The sequence below is a fragment of the Nicotiana tabacum genome, chromosome 1 (assembly GCF_000715075.1).
Source record: "Nicotiana tabacum cultivar K326 chromosome 1, ASM71507v2, whole genome shotgun sequence".
Classification (NCBI taxonomy): Eukaryota; Viridiplantae; Streptophyta; class Magnoliopsida; order Solanales; family Solanaceae; genus Nicotiana; species Nicotiana tabacum.
The window spans coordinates 112,310,991-112,334,590 of NC_134080.1; the positions used below are offsets into that span (position 1 = coordinate 112,310,991).

The following is a 23,600-nucleotide window of genomic DNA, read 5'->3' on the forward strand; positions in this document are numbered from 1 at the left end:
TATCATGGGGACATGATATAATTTAAAGTGTGTGGTGGGGGATATTTGTATGTTGTATGTATATTAGTCATAGTTTTTGTTTGTTAGTTTTAGTAGTTTGATAGAAAAACTGGAAAAAAACCAATACAAAATTTTAAATTTTTTAAAATTTTCGATTTTTCCCGACAATGGATATCATTCGATGGATTTCTTGAGGATTAAAGTCGAAGCAAAAATCCAAAAAGATTTTCTTTTGTTAGGTAGTGTAACAATTCTCCCTTGGTTTTTTTTGTGTCGCGATTCTTTTCCAAAGGTTTTGTTTGAACCGGGTGTAGCTAGTTTTTATTTTTGTTAGGTGTAGGAAACCTTGTGATTTGATTTAAATTAAAAGCAATGCCTCTTGACTTTGTTGTACCTTGAGAATAGTGAGTGCTTTAGTTGTGACGCTTAGGCTCATTTTTTGACTCTTGTATAAGTACCTTAAAGTGTATGATCTTAACTTTGCTTAATTGCTTTGACTAGAGTGTCTTGATAGTCTAATCATGAGTGAGTTATGTGCTATGTGGGTGTGAAGTTTTTTGTTATTCTGTGCGTTGTATTTGATGTCTAGAACTTTCCCAGTGTGCTTGCAAAGCGAAATAGTAGTTTTATTCAGTCTTGGAAATGATATAGGCATTTCTTTATTGAGCCAGTTATATATTTTTACCCACCTAATTGGTGTATCTTAGTTAAACCCTTTGAGCCTGTAATCTTATTTCTTTGGCAACCACATTACAAGCCTTACCATTTGTTTGAATTGACCATCTATTTGAACCTTGTACCTCCCGTGAGCACTTAAAATTGTTATAAACTTTGTAAAAGTTAAAGGATGGGGTGGTTGGTTTGGCTTTTTAGTGGAACTAATGAAATAAGGACAAAATGTGCATTGTTTTGAAAAAGCAAGAGCCATTTGAATTAAAAAAAAGAAAAAGAAAAAAATAGTTATATTATGGTGCAAATATCCTTTAACGGCGGTAACTCTTGATGTAATTGTACTTAAAGAAGTAGGGAGTAGATGTATGTTGATGTGAAGGTGGAGTTATGGTTTGACACAAGTTTGGGATTTTGAAAGGTAAAGTATATGTAGTAAAGTGCTTCAGGAGGTGTATTCACTCTTATATCTAAATGTATCCTACCGTCCCACAGCCTACATTATAACCAGTTAAAGTACTGCTTGATCCTTGACTGAATGAGCTCAATTAGTAGAGTATTACACTATGGGCAAGACTATGGTTCATCTTTTGTGGCATATGAAAGTTGTTTCCAAAAGTGGGTGAATTCTTTCTATCTTGAGTTCCTAATTGTTCTTAAATTTGATTGTGTGGGGAACTACTCTCTATTGTTATGTGAGGGCACTTGATTCATGAAGGAAAGGTAATGTTGTTAACCTCTATGTTAGAGTAAGTGAGCAGGTTGTGAATAATGCATGGAGCTTGTGAGTCAAATCTTGAGGCGAGGATGTTAAACTAGTGTGTTTAGTCTATGAGTTAGCAGAGTTGTATAAAAAGGTCGTGTCTTTATAAAGGGTAGTTTGATTGCCCGAGGACAAGCAATGGTTTAAGTTTGGGGTGTTGATCATAGGCTATAATTACGTATTTTAGCCGCTTATTACACTCTATTTTAATGCACTTTAATTGAGGTTGAGCTTTAATTGCTAGTATTTTGCACTAATTGTGTGTTTTATGCCTTGTAGGAATGATTCCGAGCTATGTAGATGTTATGAAATGAATTCAAGCTATTTGGAGCTTTGAAGTTTGAGTAAAAGACCAAGGGATTAAGCCGGGATCGTGTTTAGGGGTCGAGGACCAAGTCTGGATGTCAAAATAAGCAAAATCTGTACTCTGAGAAATTTGCACTAATGCGATACACTATGCCACGCACTGTGCGACGCGCTAGTGTAAATCTCTGCTTCCTATTAGAACTAGCTCTCTGAAATTTCCCACTAACGCCCCGCCTGGCGCATCTCCCATGCAGCGTGCCTGTGCAAATTTTATAGAGTAATTGTCCTATTTCGCATAAGAAAAGGTGATTTTATTTGGGCCCGGTCCTACTTGGTATATATATGTGGAAAAACATTATTATTGCGACTTTTGACACATCTTAGACCTAAGGAAGCTAAAGAGGAGGTGGAGGAGTGAAAACATAGGGAATTCATCATTCAATCCTCACTCAAGACAAGAGTTTGGATTGTTTTATATTTTCCTTTAACTTAAACATATTTATGATGAATTACACCATATCCATGGAGTAGTTCTCTTTAGGATTTGATGGATTTGGTGTATTAATACTTGTTTGTGGATTATAACTCTAGTTTTATATATTGAATCGTTTTGGATGTTTTAATTGTTGTATCTATACTCACTTGCTCATGTAATCTAGAGAGGCATAACATGTGATATACTTGCATTCTATTTTGTTGATTGAACTCATTAATTCTTCTTAGTAATCGAAAGAGGCTAGTTGAATTTTTAATTAAACCTAGTTAGGAAGATAATCGAGAGAGGTTCTCCTAAAGACCAGTCCTCTACGAATTCTTACATATATTCACGTGCTTAAAATTGGTTCATCTTGTGAGGTTGAGACTTAATCAAGAGGAGGTCTACTAAACAATTGAACTAATTACTAAGTGCATTCGAGAGACTCACTAGAACATTAGAAGTGAAACCTAGAGTAAGATCACAACCATTTGTCTTGCATCTATCCTATCAACCCTATCTTCTCCCAATTGACATCTTCCTTTGCTCATTATTTGCGTTGATTGTCATTAGTCAATTAGCTCTAGATTTTTCGCTAATTTTAGCATTAGTCATAAAACTCTAAAGTGTTGATCATTTTGGATAGCAATCTAGCTACAAACTACGATAGTACTGTTTAACTCCAATCCCTGTGGATACGATATTATATTTTACTGTATTTGACTAGCGAACATATTTAAGTGTGTGTGTGTTGCGCTCATCAGGCCCGCACCTCGGAACCCAATAAAATGCATAAAACCCGAACACCCATTCTAATAGGATTCCAACCATACCAAAATTATCAAATTTTGATATCGAATCGTCCTTCAAATCCTCATTTTACATTTTTTAAAAAATTTACAAAATTTCCATTTTCTTCCATTCAATTCACTAATTTAATAATAAAAACAATTATGGAATCACGAAATATAATCAATTTTGAATAAATAACACTTACTCCAATCAAACACGTGAAGCACCCTTTAAAAATTGCCCAAATCTGAGGCCTCTAGCTTAAAAGATGAAAAATGGACAAAACCCTCGATTTTGGAAATTATATTCTGCTGCCCAGGTAAAGAATGGCAAATGGCGAGTTTGTGTAGACTACACTGACCTTAACAAAGCTTGTCCTAAAGATTCTTTTCTGTTACCACATATATATCAACTAATTGATGCTACTGCAGGACATGAATTGTTAAGCTTTTTATATGCATATTCAGGGTATAATCAGATCAAAATGTATCCCCTAGATGAGGAAAAAACTTCATTTATAACAGACAGGGGGACTTAGTACAAAGTAATGCCCTTTGGCCTCAAAAATGCTGGTGCCACGTATCAAAGGTTGGTGACCAAAATGTTCCAGGAGCATTTAGGAAAAACTATGGAAGTCTACATAGATGATATGCTTGTCAAATCTCAACAATCAGGGGATCATATACCGCACTTGTCTGATACATTTCAGATCTTACAAAAATTCAATATGAAGCTAAATCCCGAGAAATGTGCATTTGGCGTTTCATCAGGTAAGTTTTTGGGTTTTCTTGTTTCTAACCGTGGTATTGAAGTAAATTCCGCACAGATTAAAGTCATTGAAGAAATTCCTGACATACTTACAAGTAAAAAAGAGGTGCAGAGACTAACCGGAACAATTGCAGCCCTGGGAAGATTTATTTCCAAATCATCAGAAAAATGCTTTAAATTCTTTTCAGCTCTTAAAAAGCAAGATCAGTTCGAATGGTCCGAGGATTGTTAACAAGCACTCAAAAACTTGAAGGTATACTTGTCAAATCCACCGTTGCTCGCAAAACCAAAAGATTGGGAGAGGTTGCTTATCTATCTAGTTGTTTCAGAAGTAGCGATGAGTGCTATTTTAGCTCATGAAGACCAAGGTAAACAGTCTCCAATTTATTATATTAGCAAATCATTATTAGATGCAGAGACACAACATCCTCAGCTAGAAAAACTTGTACTTGCATTAATCATGGCATCTAGAAAGTTAAGGCTTTATTTTCAATGTCACCCTATTTCCGTAGTAACTGCTTATCCACTGCGTAATATATTACACAAACATGAGTTATAAAGTAGGTTAGCCAAGTGGGCCATAGAATTGAGTGAATACGACATCACATATCAGCCCAAAACCTCAATAAAATCTCAAGTGTTAGCATATGTTTTGGCTTAATTTAGCCAAGGAATGCAACTAGAAGAAGAAAGAACTGCAAGTGTTCAACGGGTCTAATACAGAAACTTGGACCTTATTTACTGATGGTTCATCAAATGTGAAGGGGGCAGGTCTAGGAATTGTTTTGGTACCACCTACGGGTGAAACCATACGACAATCCATAAAATGTCATCCTATAACTAATAATGAGGCAGATTATGAAGCTGTGATTGCAGGTTTAGAACGGGCACACGAACTTGGCATCGATCAGATCGTAATCAAATGTGATTCGCAGCTCGTAGTTAATCAAATACTGGGGACTTATATAGCCAGAGAAGCACGAATGCAACAATACTTAGAGAAGACACGTGATCTGGTTAGGCAATTCCAAACCTGGAAAGTTGTGCAGATACCAAGAGAGGAAAATCTTGAGGCAGACGCCCTAGCTAATCTCGCATCTGCGGAAGACGTGACGAGTAACGAAAATGCTTCTATAATTCATTTGTTTCATTTAGTACTCGATCATGACAAAAATGAGGTAAATTTCAATAACATAACCTGGGATTGGAGGAACGAGATTGTCATTTTTTTGCAGTATAGAACTGTCCCTGAAGATAAAAAAAAGGCTTACGCTCTTCGTAAAAAGGCTGCTCGTTACTGTTTAAAGCAAGGTAATCTTTATGGTAAAATGTTCGGTGGTCCCTTAGCAAGATGCCTCGGGCCTTTTCAAACAGAGTATGTAATGAGATAAATACACGAGGGACATTGTGTAAATCACGCAGGAGGAAGATCATTAGTAAAAACCATGATTAAAGCAGGCTGTTATTGGCCCAAAATGGAAGAAGAAGCGGAAAATTTTGTGGCTAAATGTGATAAGTGCCAAAGATACGGTAACACTATGCATAGACCTGCAGAGTTGCTACATCCGGTCGTTGCACCGTGGCCTTTTATGAAATGGGGGATGGACATTGTGGGTCCACTACCACAAGCAAAAGGCAAGGTAAAATTTTTACTAGTACTCACTGATTACTTTACTAAATAGGTAGAAGCATGTGCTTTTTAAACAGGTACGAGAAAAGAAGGTCAGAGATTTCATTTGGCGAAATATTATATGTCAATTTGGTATATCAAAGGAAATTGTATGTGATAATGGCCCGCAATTTATAGGTGCACAAATCACAGAATTTTTTCAAAGTTGACAGATCAAAAGGATTACCTCAATGCCTTACCATCCGATGGGTAATAGACAAGCTGAATCAACAAATAAAGTCATTGTCAACAATTTGAAGAAATGATTGGAAAAATCCAAAGGCAATTGGCCAGAGTTGCTACTTGGTGTTTTATGGGCGTACCGCACAACAACAAAAACAAGTACGGGTGAAACACCATTCTTATTGGTATAGGGAGCTGAAGCCTTAATTCCAATTGAGATAGGGGAGCGAAGCACGGGGATACACAAGCGATTGAAGAATCCAATGAATAAGAAATGCGAATAAACCTAGATCTACTTGAAGGAAAAGGGGAAGCTGCAATAATAAGAATGGCGGCACAAAAACAAGTCATGGAACAATATTATAATCGGAAAGCTCGCCTAAGATACTTCAAGATTGGGGACTTCGTATTCAAGAAGGTTTTTCAATCCACGAGAGCAACTAATGCGGTAAAATTAAGTCCAACTTGGGAAGGACGTTACAAGATTCACGGTATTGCAAGAAAAAGAGCATACGAGCTGGAAACAATGGATGACAAGATATTACCTTCACATTAGAATGCCGTTCATCTGAACAGATACTATTTCTAAGGAGTATCCACGGTCAGGTATCCTCATTTTAAAATTCCATTCTTGAATTGTTAAAGTTTTGCTAACGATTTTAGATGATAGGAAAAAAGCTAACCCGTAGTAAATGATGAATCACGACCTGCAAGGCACGTTGGAGAGTATAAATTACCAGTCTAGGGATACAACTATTCTAATAGAAATACAAACGGGTTAAGCAGTCTTCATCTATAATCACACCTCCGAGTCCCTTATGGTGTTTCCTTTTCAGGAAAAGGGCCGAATGAGAGGAGTAATCAAGTGCTCGAGACTTCATACTTCAAAGCTCAAACACTTGGGGGACTATATAATATACATAGACATATGTGTAAAGAAGGCAAAGAAGACTGAGAAATAATCAAAGTTCAAGTCAAAGCCCGAAAAGTCTACTCATTGAATAAGTAAAGTGCAGAGCAAAGTTACGAGCCAATAACATAAAGCCAAAGAAAACCTTATCATATTTAGGTTAAAGGCAATGTATAGAAATGGGTTATAAATAAAAACCTAGTGTTTTATTTTCTTTTTTGAAATCTTTTGTAAAGAAACCAGTTATGAAAAAGTTATAGAAGTTATTTAAATACATGTAAGATGTTATTTAAACTTGACAAAATTCAAATGAAAACTTTATCAAAGTTATTTCAAGAAACACGTGTATTCCTATTTCTTTTGTCGTACACTTACACCATTATGAAGTTGAGACATCTTCTTCATTAAGTGTCGAATATAAAAGGGCCCTCTTTATAAAATTCATGTTTGATTTAAACATCCATGAAGTTAAGAAAGCATTTTATGAAATAAAAGTGCAAATTATTTAACAGGTCCTTGAATATAAAGGCAAGAATGCGCAAAACAGAAGCTGAGAATAACTAAGTCAAAATGGAAAACTTCTTAATATTGAAAAGCTTAGACTAAGTACGAACTTAGTCATAAACTGTTGGTCATTTATACAGAACGCTCTGAAAAGGTCTGGAGACTTGTCATTTTCAAAAAACTAAACCCCTAAATGGGACCGAGGGTTATAACCACATTCTACCAAAAGAAAAAAAGAGAAGAAGTCACATTCCATAAACTTTTCACTGAGGAGTTGAAGAAGGAGCCAAAGTAGGGTCACCAGCAGCAGAAGATTCAAGTTGGCTTGAAGGAGTTGGAACATTCACCGTACCCATATCATCTTCAATATGTTCAGAAGTATCAACCATGGGAGAGGGAAAGTCTTGGCCTTGCTGAGTCTTTTCAATAGTTTCTTTTATTTTAGCTAATTCAGCCTCCAAGTTAAAGCCCTCTTGGCTAGCTTCCACAAGGGTATCATGGCGAGTATTTAAAAATGCCCAACTCACTTCAATTGCGGTCTTGTCCTCAAGAATCTCGTAATCTTTCTCCCATTGATCAATTTCACTTTTGAGCTTTTCATTCTCAGCCAAGGCAGAATCGTAAGAAGTTTGAAGAGAAGCACGTGAACTTTCTAAGGAACAGACCTTATCAGAAGACTCACAGAGGTCTTCTTGGGTCTACGTCAAAGTTTGCACAAGTTCACTGGCACACTTCTTTCTCACTTAACAGAGCCTTCAACTCTCTGATCTCTTCACTAACCTTGGAGAGTTACCCGGAAAAAGATGTTTCGAGGAGATTCTTGTCTTTGCCAGCTTGGTTTGAGGAAGCTTTTTCAACCGCCAACTCTGAAGTTAAAACCTTCAACTGCTGCTCTAAGGTTCACTTGCTTTCTTCTAACACTTCCATGTCAATTTGAAGGCTTTCATATTGTTCTATCCAGTTGTCCACTTTAATTTGGTAATCGTGCATTAACTGCTCCGTGTGGGAAACCCTCTTCATCATTTCTGTACCAACAAAGTTGATCTAAAAAAAAGAGAGGAGGGGTGAGAACCTTAATAGAAGAAAGGAATAATAAAACATTAAAAGGAATACCTTTAATGATGATTGCACTATGTCATTCATCCAAGTCAAAGAGTTGTGACTCTCGAGCTTGGATCTCTCGATTGGACCAATCAGGGGTTTCAACCACACATCAGCCCGACCTGATTTTCTTAAAAGATTACCATCGGCAGGAACCTCGATGATAACTTGTTTCATAGCTCCACCTCCACTTGAGGAACCAACCTCAGTGTGATGAATACTTGTAGGAGGAACTATAGAAGGAGTCAAAACAGCCTAGGGCGAAGCAGCAACGGCAACAGACACAACTGGTAAAGAAGATGTCACAGGAGCAGACATGGAAAATGAGGCAAGGGGCACTTCATGAGAAACTGGACCCAAACTTTCATTATCAAACCTACGAGCAAAAAGCTGATCAACAGAATCACGAGTGGCCGCGGGAGTATCATCATCAGAAATCACCAAGGTGGCTTCAACTGGATCGGTTAGAGGAACAGAATGAGGGGGAGATGCTTCATCATCTGAAATAATGCGTCTTCAAACTCATGGCCTTTTTATCAAAGAACCCCATCTTGTTCTTCCTTTTCTTTAGAGTCTTGGTCAGCAGAAGCTTTCCTTTTCGATGAAGAACCCAAAATTATTTCTTGGGCTCTTTCTAAAAAAATTCTTGAAGCTATGACGGCCTCAGCGCTTATGCCTCGAATGGGAAATCATGACAAAAAGAACTGTCAAAATAATTTCTAAGGAAAGAAGTGAACGGAAATACAAAGGAAATAAAGGTAAAAAAGCATTTACCGTGAGTTTTTACTTTCCAACCAAATCGATGAGAAAGGTTTTTCTAGGATCTAGCTTCCATCGGAGAAACACTTAACAACTTTCCTACCCAACCACGAAAATTGAGAATCTCATCAACAGTTCCCATGATTGCTGAAAAAGAAGAGGAAGTTAAATGACAACCATCAAAATTAAGAAAAAGGTATAGGAAAGCTATAAAAAAGAAAACTCATTTGCAAATTCCACTTCTCAGGAAATGGAACATTCTCTTCATTCACTAAACCAACAGTGGGGGCAGCAACAAACCTGACATACCAGCCACGGTCCCTATCGTCCTCTGGGCTGACTAGAACTCTTTTGCTTCTCACTACTAAAGTAAAAATTCCTTGACGGAAGAGTTTGGGAGAATAAAGATGGATTAAATGGAAGAAGGTAAAAGGCATGCCAGCCATGTTGGCCAAATGCCTCAAACAAGCAATAACCCTCCACACGATGGGGCCAATTTGTCCTAAGCAAACATCGAAAAAGCGACAGAACTCGATAATAACAGGGTCAATAGGAGGCTTGAAATTCAGTGTAAAAGGGTATGTATATACTAAAGAAAACCCATTCAAGTAAGAAGTGATTCTTTGGTTTGCATTGGGGATTATAATGGGGAAATCATGACTCCACTGGCAATCTCTACGAACCACAAAAAATCAGACCTTCAGTGATCTGAGTCGGGTAAATGTCAGCACGATCTAATGAAGACATAGAAGAAACTTGGTTTCTGATGGACTCTCTAGCATTGTAAAAAGATAGTTCAGCAGGAACAATTTCATCCACTAAAGTTTCACGAAGAGGTTCAGTGGGTTCTTTATTTCTAGATGAACATCTTTGAGAAAGAGAACCTCTGGTTCTAGAAGGTGGAGTAGAACCCGTTGAAGGAATAGAAGGGCCTCGTAAAGATGAAGATCCTAAACTATGAAGACTCCCTCCTCTCCTACTTCTAACAGGAGCAAGAGAAAGGTTATCAATGATGGGGACTCTCCGAGGGTTAGGGTTTGAATAAGACATAGTAGTACGAGGAAGAAGAAAATAAGAATTGAATATTCTAAACCTTTTGTGAGAAAGACAAAGGTGAAAAGTTATATTTATAGTCAGAAGCAACCGTCAAAGGAAAAGGTGCAATGATGGAAATGTCATAATGAGAACTGTCCTTTCGAAATTGGTGAAGCCGTAAAAAAGCCTTAAAAGATGCTGAAAAATTACAGAAACAACCAGGAGATGCCACGTGTCAGGGACATTAAATGGAAGTGACTGATGAAGCATCAGTTCCAGAGAAGAATTAATGGAGGCAAATATTCCTACTTTAATGAGATCCACTTCTCAAATATTCTATTGATGAATAAATGGCAAGTGGGGGGACTATCTGTATTTGGAAAAATTAAGTTCGTACATATAACAGATTGTAAGGTGACACATCATGACACGTGGACTGGTCAAAGGATGAAAATTGGCAAAGAATAATTAAAGAGACACGAGCTTCAACAGGCACGGGCAAAGGTTCAAGAAAAAACAGAAAGGATAGATGCTCGGACCTCTTAATATTCGAGGGTCGTATTAAGAGAATGAATCTGATAGCAAAAAAGGGTATAGATACGTAAATTAATAGACATTAAATACGAAAAACGTTAGGGAATCTGTATTGAATCAAATATGATTACCAATTATAACTTTACATTAAATGCCATTAATTATCAATAATGGATCTATTATGATAGAAACAAAACGTATTACCTAGAGATAGCCATAAAAGGAGAAGACTGATCATTTGTAAGGACGCGAAATACTATTGGAATATATTCATTTACTTTTCTTTATATTCAGCTGTTATTTATCAATTATTTTTATTTCTATTTTATTATCAGTAGCCCGAGTTCTTCTAAAGTAAGCTTTGATTGAAATCCCCAATTTTGGTTAAACACCAATCCGTGTGGATACGATATTATATTTTACTATATTCGACTAGCGAACATATTTAAGTGTGTGTGTTGCGCTCATCAGGCCCACACCTCGGAACCCGATAAAATGCACAAAACCCGAACACCCATTCTAAGAGGATTCCAACCATACCAATATAATCAAATTCTGATATCGAATCATCCTTCAAATCCTCATTTTACATTTTTGAAAAGTTTTACAAAATTTCAATTTTCTTCCATTCAATTCACTAATTTAATAATGAAAACAATTATGGAATCATGAAATATAATCAATTTCGAATAAATAACACTTACCCCAATCAAAAACGTGAAGCACCCTTCAAAAATCGCTCAAATCTGAGGCCTCTAGCTCAAAAGATGAAAAATGGACAAAACCCTCAATTTTGGAAATTATATTTTGTTGCCCAGGTAACATGTATCACTATCACGAAGAAGAAAAATAACAGTTGCAAATTATGAGCTATGCGAACGCAAGCAGGAAGGTGCGAACGTGTAGAAGAAATATCATTGCCCCACAAAAGGCACTACACGAACGTGGAATAGAGAATGCGAACGCGATGTAGCAGACACCAGCAATTCAGCATTCCAGAACATAAGAAAATGGCCCGTAGCCCATACAAAATACACCCGGGGCCTCAGGACCCCATCCAAACATACCAACTAGTTCCATATATAACGCGGACCTGCTCGAGGCCCCAAATCACATCAAACAACGTCAAAACTATCAATCACGCCTTGAATCGAACTTATGAATTTCCGAATCTCCCAACTTCTAAAACTAGTGCCGAAACACATCAAATCAACCCGGAATGATGTAAAATTTTGCACGCAAGTCTCAAATGACATAATAGAGCTAATCAACCTCTCAAAATCGTAATTCGAGCCCAATATCAACAAAGTCAACTCCCAGTGAAACCTTTTAACCTTCCAAAACTTCAACTTTCTAATTTTCGTCGAAATGCTTCAAATTATCCTACGGACCTCCAAATCCAAATCCGGATGCATGACTAAGTTCAAACTCACCATACTAATCTATTGAAATCATCAAAATGCCGTTTCGGTGTCGTCTGCACAAAAGTCAAACTCTGATAAACTTTTACCACTTAAGCTTCTAAAACAAGAATTATCCTTCTAAACCATTCTCGAAGCACCTGAAAATCAAATTCGATCGCATACGCATGCCATAATACACAATACGAAGCTGCTCGAGACCTTAAGATGGGACGCTAATTCTCAAAATGACTAGTCGGGTTGTTACATTCTCCCCTTTCTTAGACAAACGTTCATCCTCGAACGTTCCAAGAACCAATCCAAAGTCATCAAATCACTGAATGTACTCACCATACATATACTCGCAGGTGATCCCACGTCACCCCAATCCACATAGGCCCGACAACACCAACTCTACTGAAGATTATTTCTTTCACCAACACTAATAGGCTTTAGAAACAAATATTTCGCCATTTAATTATTTTCGAAAGACCCGATCCCCACATCAACACACTGTATCAGCCATAACCAGCTGCAACAACTCGCGCCTACACCTACCAGGTACAACCACACGATGTAATGCATCACACATACGCTCATAACAATATCTCTTATCACAATTGTTGCCCATAATCAAATCCAACACCGGCAATTAACCTCATATCCGCTACAACCCTATTCCAAACCTTTACAACAAAGACAACAATGCAAGAAATATGAAGAACTCATAACTATTAACCTGAATCAACAAGTCACGCCTAACACCACTTGGGCATACACCTCACAAGCTAAAACCCAATAAATACAACACGAATATGACTGAGTATTCAAGGAAACACATGGAAGAACTATCAAACAAGCCTGACAGGCACAACTTCCTATTAGTAGAATACTAGGAATTAATTCCACAAGGGAGAATCAAAGTATATGAACAAATCACAAGGATCTCATCCTAATATAACTCCACTGCGGCCCGCGGCCCGATTTAAACATATCAAATCACATGAAGACGCGAGGATCCCATCCTCAGCTTTGAATCACAAGTAGCATACACATCATACCAACTAAAACCTTCCACTAATTCAATTCCGCTGGTCCCCTACACCTATAGAGCATCTAAATCACAAATCATAACCAGCCATGCAGAAATCATATCAAAACCTACCGTAATGGGTAACAAAAAGTCACTTCTAGTCTCACAGCTCGTAATAATGAATAAAATAGAATGATACACACAGCTACAACTATAGAATCTCCTAAAAAGGGTAACCATATAAGCTGATTACAAAATCATGAAACTCACCCATATCTAAAGTAAAATAGGAGGATTCACCCCGATAAGTAGAACCAAATAAAAATAAGAATGACGCTCCTCTATAACAATCGAAACCATACCTGTACAACATCATTTAGTGCAGTGGCCTCAACCCCTACCGTAGAAAGCACATCAACAGGCTGAGCCTGCCCCTTTGGGCGCCCTCTACTCGCCTGACCTGCACCCCAGGCTGGCGGTGCAGGGATATCAACAACTAGAATAGAACTCATAGCCTATCCACCTTGCTGGGACATATCTGTCTAGAGTCTAGGACAATCTCTCACCATGTGGCTGGTATCTCCATACTCAAAGCAACGTCTCTGCTGACGTGGTTGCGGAAGCTATCCGGTACGGGTACCTTAAGACATATGGGTACCTAGAACACCGTACGTAGCCTGATGTGCAAATAAAACTTGCTGACCAATAGATCTCTCCGGTCTATGAGGTCTCTTAGCCTCCCTGACCTCTCCCTCCTGATCCCACATAATCTCTAATCTACGTGCTATATCTATTGCTGGAACAAAACATCCGTCTCCAACTCCAGAGCCATGCTGAATCAGATACCATGACTGAGCCCCTCAATGAACCTGCGGACTCGCTCCCTGACTGTAGAAACCAAAGTTGGTGCATGTTTGGAAAAATCACTGAATCTAATGGCATAGTCTGACACTGACATAGTGCCATGGCGCAACAACTCAAACTCTGCGCGCCATACATCCCGAAGGGTCCGTGGGACGAACTCTCTTAAGAACATCTATGAAAACTGAGTCCATAAAAGTGAAGATGCATCGGCCGGGCTACCCAACTCATAAGCTCGCCACCACTGATATGCCGCTTCCTTAAGCTGGAATGTAGTATAAGCAACCTCACTCGTCTCCACAATACCCATAATGCGGAGAATACGGTGGCACTCCTCTAGAAAACCATGTGCATCCTATCAAGCCAAACCACTGAAAGTAGGAGGGTGATACTTCTTGAACCTCACAATTATAAGTTGTTCCTTCTCAGATGTTGCTGCCCTAACCACAGGCTGAACTGGAACAACGGGTTATGTCAGCATGACACCTCAAACCTGATCAACACGGACTCGCTGCTCTGGAGTACGGGCGGTGGGAGTCTAAGCTCCTCCCCCGGTCTATGAAGTGGTTGGTGCAACCGGAATCAACCCCGATTGAGACAATGTACCAACCATGCTCAAAAACTGTGCTAACATCTCCTGAAGTCATGGGGTAGCAACAGGTTCCTCTGGTACCTGTCCCCTAATCAGAGCTACTTGCGGCTCCTCTACTGCTGCTCTGATAGGTGCTCTAGCTGCGGCATATGCTCCTCCTCGGCCTCTGACACTTCCCTGGCCCCTAGCAACGCCGTCTCTAGGGTAGCGTCATCAATAACTACAACTCGTGTCCTCACCATCTAAGATAGAATAGAATGACAAAGGCTCAAACTCCAAGATCAATAAATCCACACGATAGGAATAAAGAAGTGAAATTGTCCTAAGAGTTCCGTATCCTCTCAAAGATAAGTACAAACTCTTCTTACCGATCCACAAGACTCTACTAAACTCGCTTATGACTCGTAGCACCTATTAACCTAGAGCTCCAATACAAACTTGTCACTATCCTGATTTTCCTCCGTATGATGTTGTCATGACCCGGAATTCTCTCTGTCGGGACCGTGATGGCGTCGAATATCACACTTACTAGGCAAGCCAACGTTAGAGTATTATTAGCCAATTTCCATTTCGTTTTAATGATTAAATGTAAACAAACAAAAAAAGTATAAACAATTGCGGAAATAAGTAAACAACCCCTTTGTTTATATGTTATTACCAATACTGTTGCTATTAATACCCAGAATCTGGTGTCACAATCCACAAATTTACTATGATTTTCTACAAACGTCGGTTTGAAAGAAATTTGCAATTGTTTTATAAATAGATAAAATAGAAATAAGGAGATGTAGAAGGGGACGTCAAGGCCTACGGACGCCAATAGGACTACCTTGGGTCTCCTAACTCTGAAATCTGAAGCCAATCTCTCAATCAGCCACTACTAGCTCCAAAATCTATACAAAAAGTGCATAGTGCAGTATCAGTACAACAGACCCCATTTACTGGTAAGTACCAAGCCTAACCTCGACGAGGTAGTGACGAGTCTACATCAGGGCAATTATAATATAACCTGTATATAGTGTATAATAAATGCAGAAAGGAGAACGAAATAAAATAAAGCAGTAAATTGCGAGGAACGAATACAGAACTCATCAGTGTCTAGCTATAACCAACCCTGAAGAGAAATGTAAAACTACAGAATAACTCACATTATAGAAGAAAGGTACATAAACACATAAATTTATGTGGCGCGCATCCCGCTACCATATAATCAATATCAATATAAATATTTACCCTTATTACTCCATATCAATCCACCCTTATTCCTCTTGTTGCGGTGTGCAAGCTAATCCCACCGGACATTAACATTTCACCCTTATTCCTCCTCAATATATATCATCCTTATTCCTCCTATTGCAGTGCGCAACCTGATCCCACAATATCAGTACCAATTACATAGTAATAACAGAAATTTCATAGTTTAACTCAAAACTCTTTACACACTTAAACCTCAAACCAAAGCAACCAGAAAGCTTGTACATTATGAAACTTCACACAATTAATACTACTTCATGAAACCAATCCAAAATATACCATAAAACACCAATAAACTAGTTTAAGAGAATGATATAAGACAATGAAACTATGAGATATCCAACACTTTTAACAATGAAAAACAGTGGGATTGGGGGACTGATGTTTTATCTTGGCGCATGTTAAGTAGAATATGCTAATGTGCACGAGTAGTATGACAATTCCGGCCACCACCACCACTCTAACGCCACTGGTGAGTTCAGTTACACCAGTTACTACTATACCGGCGCATGCAAAACCATTAACATTTGGAAGCTTTCTTCCAATTCAGTTTCAAACAATACAAGAAGGCCCAGGTAAGGGTGAAGCTAATGAGTATCCACCAAACTTGGCTGGGAAACGAGCTGTGTGAAGAACAGGGGAAGAGATTCCACGCCGGCTTCAATTTTCAGATCTAGCATAATCCACTGCGAATTCTTCAGCTATGACTCGAAAACCAGTGCTAATGGAACATGAAACCAAATTAGTGGAGGAAAACGCTTATAAGAGAAATCGAAGCTCTCAAATAGGTAAGATACTCACATACATTCCTCCAGATCCGCATGGAGATACAATTGTAGTGACGATTGTAGATGAAGATATTAAGGAACATCAGAGCTATTGGAGCAATTCACTCATTGGCTATGTTGCGGGTGAAAATCCTTATTTCAAATCTATGGAGAATTATGTTGATAATGTGTGGGATTTTGTTAATAAATCAAAAATCTTATGTCATGTTGACGGCTATTACATATTTAGATTTGATTCGATGGACGATAGGGATAGAGTCATACAATTAGGTCCCTATACTTTTCATTACAAGTCGTTCATTTTGATGAATTGGTCGATTGACTTTGTTTTTGACCTAGAGTGTTTGAATGTGATTCCACTATGGGTAAGATTTCCAAACTTAACAGTTGGATATTGGTCTACTGAGGTTCTGAGTAAACTGGCTAGTGTAGTGGGCAAGCCTATGTACACTGATCTGTATACTATTGAGATGGATCGTATCTCCTTTGCCAGAGTCCTAGTAGAAGCAGACAGTTCCCATCCCTTGCCGAGTGATATTGAGCTACACACTCCAGTAGGAATTATTCATCAGAGCGTTGAATATGACTGAGAGCCCAAATACTGCATGGATTGTGTAAAAGTTGGGCATACTACTGAGGAATGTAGACAGAGTAAGGCTCATAAGACAAATGGAGCTTTTGCTAAGCAGAATAGAAGGAAGATAAGGGTAGAATAAGGAAAAAGGTGGAGACCAAATGGGTGGCAAAAGATTTGAATACCATGCCAAATGAGCCAACTATTGATGCTACAAAAACTGATGTAGATGGGGACAATGCAATAGGTACACAATTGGCAGGAAATCATATGGATAATAGTGAATTTCTAGAACTATCAGAAGTAATAAGGAAAGAGAGAAGAATTGACAAAAGAGTGGTTGTGGATGATATGGATGAACAGGTACAAGCTGGTTGCTCTACTAGTCATATTGGTATCACAAACAAATTTGAGATCCTCAATCAAGGTGGCACCTCATCTGATGTAGGGCAGGGTGGGCATGACCATCCCATACCCCCATGATTATAAGTACTTGGAATATTAGAGGGATTAATATGCCTTTTAAACAGAAGGAGATGACTCTCTTTTTGAAAAAGTACAAAGTAGAGTTAATGGAATAGTTGAGACAAGGGTTAAAGTGAATAAAGCTAGAAGAATTACACAGAAAATAGCAAAGGACTGGAGAGCACACTATAATTATGACCATGCTTATAATGGTCGTATTTGGCTATTGTTGAAACCTTATATTCAGCTCCAAATACTGGAAGTAGATGCTCAATTTATTCATTGTGAAGTGGTAGAACCAAATAGTCAGAAGAAATGGTTTCTCACTGTGGTTTATGCATACAATGAGTTGGATCCAAAGAAGCAGCTATGGGACAAGCTTACTGTTATAGGTACAAATATTACCAATGATTGGCTGATTAGTGAAGACTTCAATAATGTACTGCAAGCAGATGATAGAATTGGAGCCCCTATAACACAGGCAGAGGTACAAGGTTTTAAGGAATTCTTGGATAGAATTCAATTTACCCCCTTGAAGAACAGAGGATGGTACTATACAATGGTGTATTAAAAGAGATGAAAATGCAAGGGTGTATAGTAAAATAGATTGGGCATTTGAGAATTTTAGCTGGCTGATGAATAATGGTTCTATTGAGGTAGAATTTTTAAATCTTGGTGTATCTGATCACTCTCCTATACTAATGAATTGCAAGTTTGGATTGCTGCAGCAACACCTACATCCCAGACCATTCAGACTATATCATATAGTCCTACACCATCCTGAATTTACAATAATAGTGAAAGAAGTATGGGTACAGATTTATAGAGGTATAGGGCAGTCGAGGACGTGGCATAAACTTAAAAGACTCAAGGATGCATTAAAGGGATTGAACAACTATATGACATCTTATTAGCAGAAACTGGCTCAAGCAAAGCAAAAATTGGACCTGGTACAACACCAATTATCCTTGAAACCATTAAAGCATGAGCTTATACAGCAGGAAAGAGAGGTTCTGTTTGAAGTGGAGAAGTGGAGTAATGTAGAGGAACAAGTGTTGAGGCAGAAGTCTAGAGCCACATGGATACATCATGGAGATGCAAACACAAAGTACTTTCATGCCAAATGGAGATGCGCACAACTACTAACACAATTGTTTCTATTTATAATGACGCAGGTATCAATGTTACAGATCCTAAACAAGTGGAGGATCAGTTTCTAGATTTCTTTCAGAAGCTGATGGGGGAATCATCACCAGTTCATCCCTGTCCAAACACTGAGGTGATCAAGAAAGGAGCTTGTCTAACAAGGCAACAACAACTGGAGCTGGTTAAGAATGTCACAGTGGAGGAAATAGTGGGGGGCTATCAAGAGTATGGCAACTAATAAAGCACCAGGTGTAAATGGATTTCCAATAGGGTTTTTCACTCAACAATAGGCGGTGATCAAAGAGGATGTGATTGCTGATGTTCTGGATTTCTTCCATTCAGGAAAGTTATCAAAGGCTATCAACAACACTACTATTACTCTTATACCTAAAGTCACTAACCCCACATAGGTTAAGGATTTTAGGCCAATAGCATGCTGTACAACAATATATAAAATCATCACAAAGGTCATCACTGGCAGACTAAATATAGTAATAAATCATCTGGTGGGGGATTCTTAATCAACATTTATTGAAGGAAGGAACATTACTGATAATATACTATTCACTCATGAATTGTTCAAAGGTTATACCAGGAAAGGGATATCTGCAAGGTGTGTTCTCAAAGTTGATCTGAGAAAGGCATATGATACCTTGGATTGGTACTTTCTGAGGAGGATACTGATGGACCTAGGTTTTCTACACAGATTTATTGAATGGATAATGGAATGTTTAACCACTATGTCATATTCCTTAAATCTAAATGGAGGGCTCACAAAGATAGAGGTAAAAGGGGGATAAGACAAGGGGACCCTATATCCCCTTACCTATTTGTGATTGCCATGGAATATCTGCAAAAGGAGTTCAGTCAACTTGCCTTGAATAAGGAGTTTCATTTTCATCCGAGATGCAAAAGATTAGGAGTGGTCCATGTCTGTTTTTATGATGATCTCTTGATGTTCTGCAAAGCTGATTTGAAATCAATCAGATTGCTTCAGGATGCATTTATGAAATTTTCAAAAGCTTCAGGCCTTTAAGCAAATCAAGATAAAAGTTCAATCTACCTTACATGTATAAATTAAAGGATGAAAGAACTCATATTGCAGGAGTTGGGTTACAACGAAGGCAATCTACCTTTCAAGTATCTAGGGGTGTCATTCGCTTCAAAAAAGCTAACAAATCAACAATGCTAGCTACTTGTTGAGAGGATAACTGCAAAGATCAATTCCTGGACTTCAAAGCTATTGTCATACTCTGGAAGACTACATGTAGACATGTGATTTTGATCCTCCCCAAGATTTTTTATATTTTAGCATGTAAATATTTAATTTAAGCCTAATATCGCTATTTCAAGTAATTTTGACTTTTTTACGTTATTTATTACAAGAAAATGAAAATTACAAAAAAATAATTTCATTAATGTTTTGTAGTCATTTTTAATTTTGGAAAAATACCAAAAATAGTTTTGTTTTAACGGTCAGTTTTATTTTAATAATTATTTTTACTTAAGTAGGGCTAATTAATATTTTTGGTAATATTTCTATATGGATAGATTTTTAGATAATTAAGCTAATTTTAAGCAAAGCTAGTCATAAAGGCCCAAATTTCTAGCCCATTCCTTGAGCCCAATACCCTTAAACCCAAATAATAACTTAGACCTAACCTATTAATACACACTCTACATCATCCACCATTTGGACCTAAGCTATAAAAGAATACAAGACATAATTCATAAGGGGGATCACTGAAAAATACATACAATCACAAAAAATAGAATACATAAAATACACATTAGACCTAGATAGACTCTAGGACCTAGAAAAAAACGTTGTAACGCCGCAAACATGGACCCCCCCTCCCTGGACCTCATCGTCTTCAGCACAACCTTCAGTTTATTCTTCTTCAACCATAAACAAGCATCAACAGTCCTCATCATCTTGAAAACTCCCAAAAAATTAGACCTCAAGCCGTCGTAACCCTTCTTCTACACTAAAGAAAAACAGTCACTATTCCCAACCTCCCTTTCGTTGTTGTTCTCCGGAGTTTCAGTGATTTAATCACTCACCAAGCCAACTGGCCCTGTTCTTATCACTTTACTAAGCCAACTGGCTTCTAGATCTGGCCAGATTTCCATTGAATCCGGCGAACGCTACTGATCAGGTTGCTCTCATATCTCGCCCTTTCTCTCTCGTTTCTTACTGCTATGTCGCCGTTCGTTGATGCCGATCGAAGTGTCATCCATTGTTTCCATTTAAGTTTGAATTGCTACATCTCTGTGGTTGTTTGAATCTCAATGTTCATTTGCTTGTATATACTTTCCAAACAGAGACATAATATTAAAAGCTTATTATGCTGTTCATTTTGAAGACATTTTATTTGTGGGTTTTGGTTATTTTCCCATATTGTTGAGCTTGTGAGTAGCCTTAGGAGATATTGATAAAGTTTTTATTGTAGGGATTACATTTTTGCATGCAGTTTAATTGTCAAAGTTTGAGATTATGTAATGGTAAGGACTGAAAATGTTATTTTCCTACTGTTTCAATGCCAAATGGGCGATTGACTACTATGATATTTGGAGAATTTCGTTTTGTATTGGAAGCGAAGTACGTTTGAAATTTTGAACTAAGTTGAAGAAGTAGCAGCCGTATGTGGACATGAGCTATCTCCCTTATCCCTTTTCCCCGTTATCGGGCTGTATGACGAAGTCGCCGGAGGTGACTGACAAAGGCAGGGAAGTGTTTGGGAAATTTGTTGTTTTGATATTAGATGTGTTTGTTGAATTTGTAGAAGCTTCAATTTTAGAGGAGGTATTTGATAGATTTTAACAAATGGGAAATCCTTGTCAATGATGGGTCAACTGGCACATTCATGTCACTATAAGTTGTAGTAGAAGGCTTAGCCCAATTGCTTCGAGTTTGGGTGTCTAGATTCCCGGTGCTAATTCGAGTTCCGTCCACGGTTCGTTATATCTCGAGTTCAAAGTAGTGAAACAATCATTTGTCCAGCTATATTAAGGTTCAACTCTTTCATCCCCTATTCATTTTATGCAAGCTTGGTATTATTTATTTGTTTGGTGATATGATCCCGTTGATTCTGTAATTGATCTTTGTGGTTTTGAATTTGCTCGCTCGGTTATTTGCTCGTGTTTACTCGAATTGGTTATAGCTGAACATGATTTTGTCACAGTATAGAAATTGAGTTGCTATTCATCAATTGAACTATGTCAAAGTAGATTAAAGGGGCTCGGGTGTGCATTTCATGTGACCCTACCATAATTTTGAATAATGATAGTAGAAATTATCATGTTATAAATCCAGGTATGCATTTCATGTGACCCGATTCTAATTTCTAACACAGTTAAATAGAATGTGTCGCGAACTGCGGGTGCATTTCATGTAGCGTGGTTTAAGACGTGTTTTAAATAACATTGAATCTTACTAAAAGCGGCTTAAATCAATTAAAAAGCGTTTATAAAGCGAAAAATGCACAATAGGCTTAAAACATGTAATAAATCAGATAATAGGCCAATTATTAATAGTTTAAGAGACCGTGCTAGAACCACGGAATCCGGGAATGCCTAACACATTCTCCCGGGTTAACAAAATTCCTTATCTAGAATTTCTAGTTCGCAGACTTATAAAGTAAAGTTGAAATTTCTTTGATTTGAGATTTTAAAATAAACCGGTGACTTGGGACACCAAATAACTATTCCAAGTGGCGACTCTGAAAAATTAAATTAATTAATCCCATTTCGAATAATGTCACTTTAATTGAAAAAACTCCCTTATACCCCCTCGGGGTGTAAAAAAGGAGGTGTAACAGCTCTAGCGACTCTGTTGGGGATCCAAACCCAGAACATTGGTTCAGGGGTCAAGAATTCGAACTTAGAATAACTATTATACTTGGCTTTATTTATTAACTAAGTTTTGCATGTTTGAGCTTAATGTGCTAAATGCCGTTTTTTACCGCTCTGATATTATTTGGACTGTATATAAATTGGTACGAAACCCTCTTCTCCCTGAGTCTTCTAAATCATCTGGGAAGTGTACACTTCGTGTAACTTCTTTTCTGTTAGAGTCATATCCCAATTTTGGAACGAGGTTTAGACAAGTTGCAAAGCCGGTGAAGCTTTTGTATTTCCGGTACGCTGCCCCCTCTTCGGCTCGAGCTGTCCGCTCGGGTAAGCCAGGTATAGAACGATACACCCAGGTTTTAAACCTATAATAACATAGCCTCATGCCGGATCCCTAGTTGGAACGCTTGTTTGCATCACATGCATTTGACTTTGGGACTCAACACAAGGATTGAGTCCGTCTAGGACAGGCGTACCCAAATTAGAAGACCATCCTGATTCATCTTACATGCTACTTGTGTATCTGTCTGTTTCGGCTTGCATGTTGACTGGCTTCTAGAATAGGGAAAGAAAATGAAAAAAAAAGAGAAAAAGAAAATCAGAAAAAAAGAAAAAAAAATCAAAGAGAAAAAAGAAAAGAGAGTGAGAGGCAGGTATTTGAGTTATCCTGAAACTCTGCCGAAATTTTAAAAAAAAGAGAAAAAATCATTTCAAAATAAGTCATATTTTCCTATTGTGTCAAAAGGGCGAACTACGCGGGTCTGGTTCTCACCGGATGTGAGATACGTAGGCAAACCTCATCGGTTCCGACCCACAATATTTTTTTAAAAAAATCCAAAAATATTTTTCATTACTTTCTTCTTTAGAAAGTCTTTCTTTTAGACCCCAATTTTTAAAAAAATAAAATATACAAAAATATTTACTTTTAATTTCTTCTCAAAATCCAAATTTTTTTTTCATTCTTCTTTAAAAAATTGAAAAGAAAATTGAGGGTTCAAAACTATTTTCTTTTTCTTTAGAAGCATTTCTTTCATAAATTCAAAATAAAATTCCAAAAATATTTTCTTTCCTCTTTAGAAGTTTTTCTTTCGAAATTCCAAAAAAAGAAAAAAAAAGGTCGATATTCAAAAAACATATATATATACAAAAAAAAAAACAAAAAAAGGT

General features: G+C 37.7%; 1 protein-coding gene across 1 annotated transcript; it reads left to right on the forward strand.

The window, feature by feature from the left end:
* Positions 1 to 16,311: 16,311 nt before the first annotated feature.
* Positions 16,312 to 16,986, forward strand: LOC107824398 (uncharacterized). The gene has a single exon (XM_016651143.1). It carries the CDS (start codon positions 16,312 to 16,314, stop codon positions 16,984 to 16,986), a length of 675 nt encoding a protein of 224 aa, XP_016506629.1.
* Positions 16,987 to 23,600: the final 6,614 nt, after the last annotated feature.

Coding starts and splice junctions, on each gene's coding strand:
- LOC107824398 (XM_016651143.1), top strand. CDS start 16,312: ATGACTCGAAAACCAGTGCTAATGGAACATGAAACCAAATTAGTGGAG.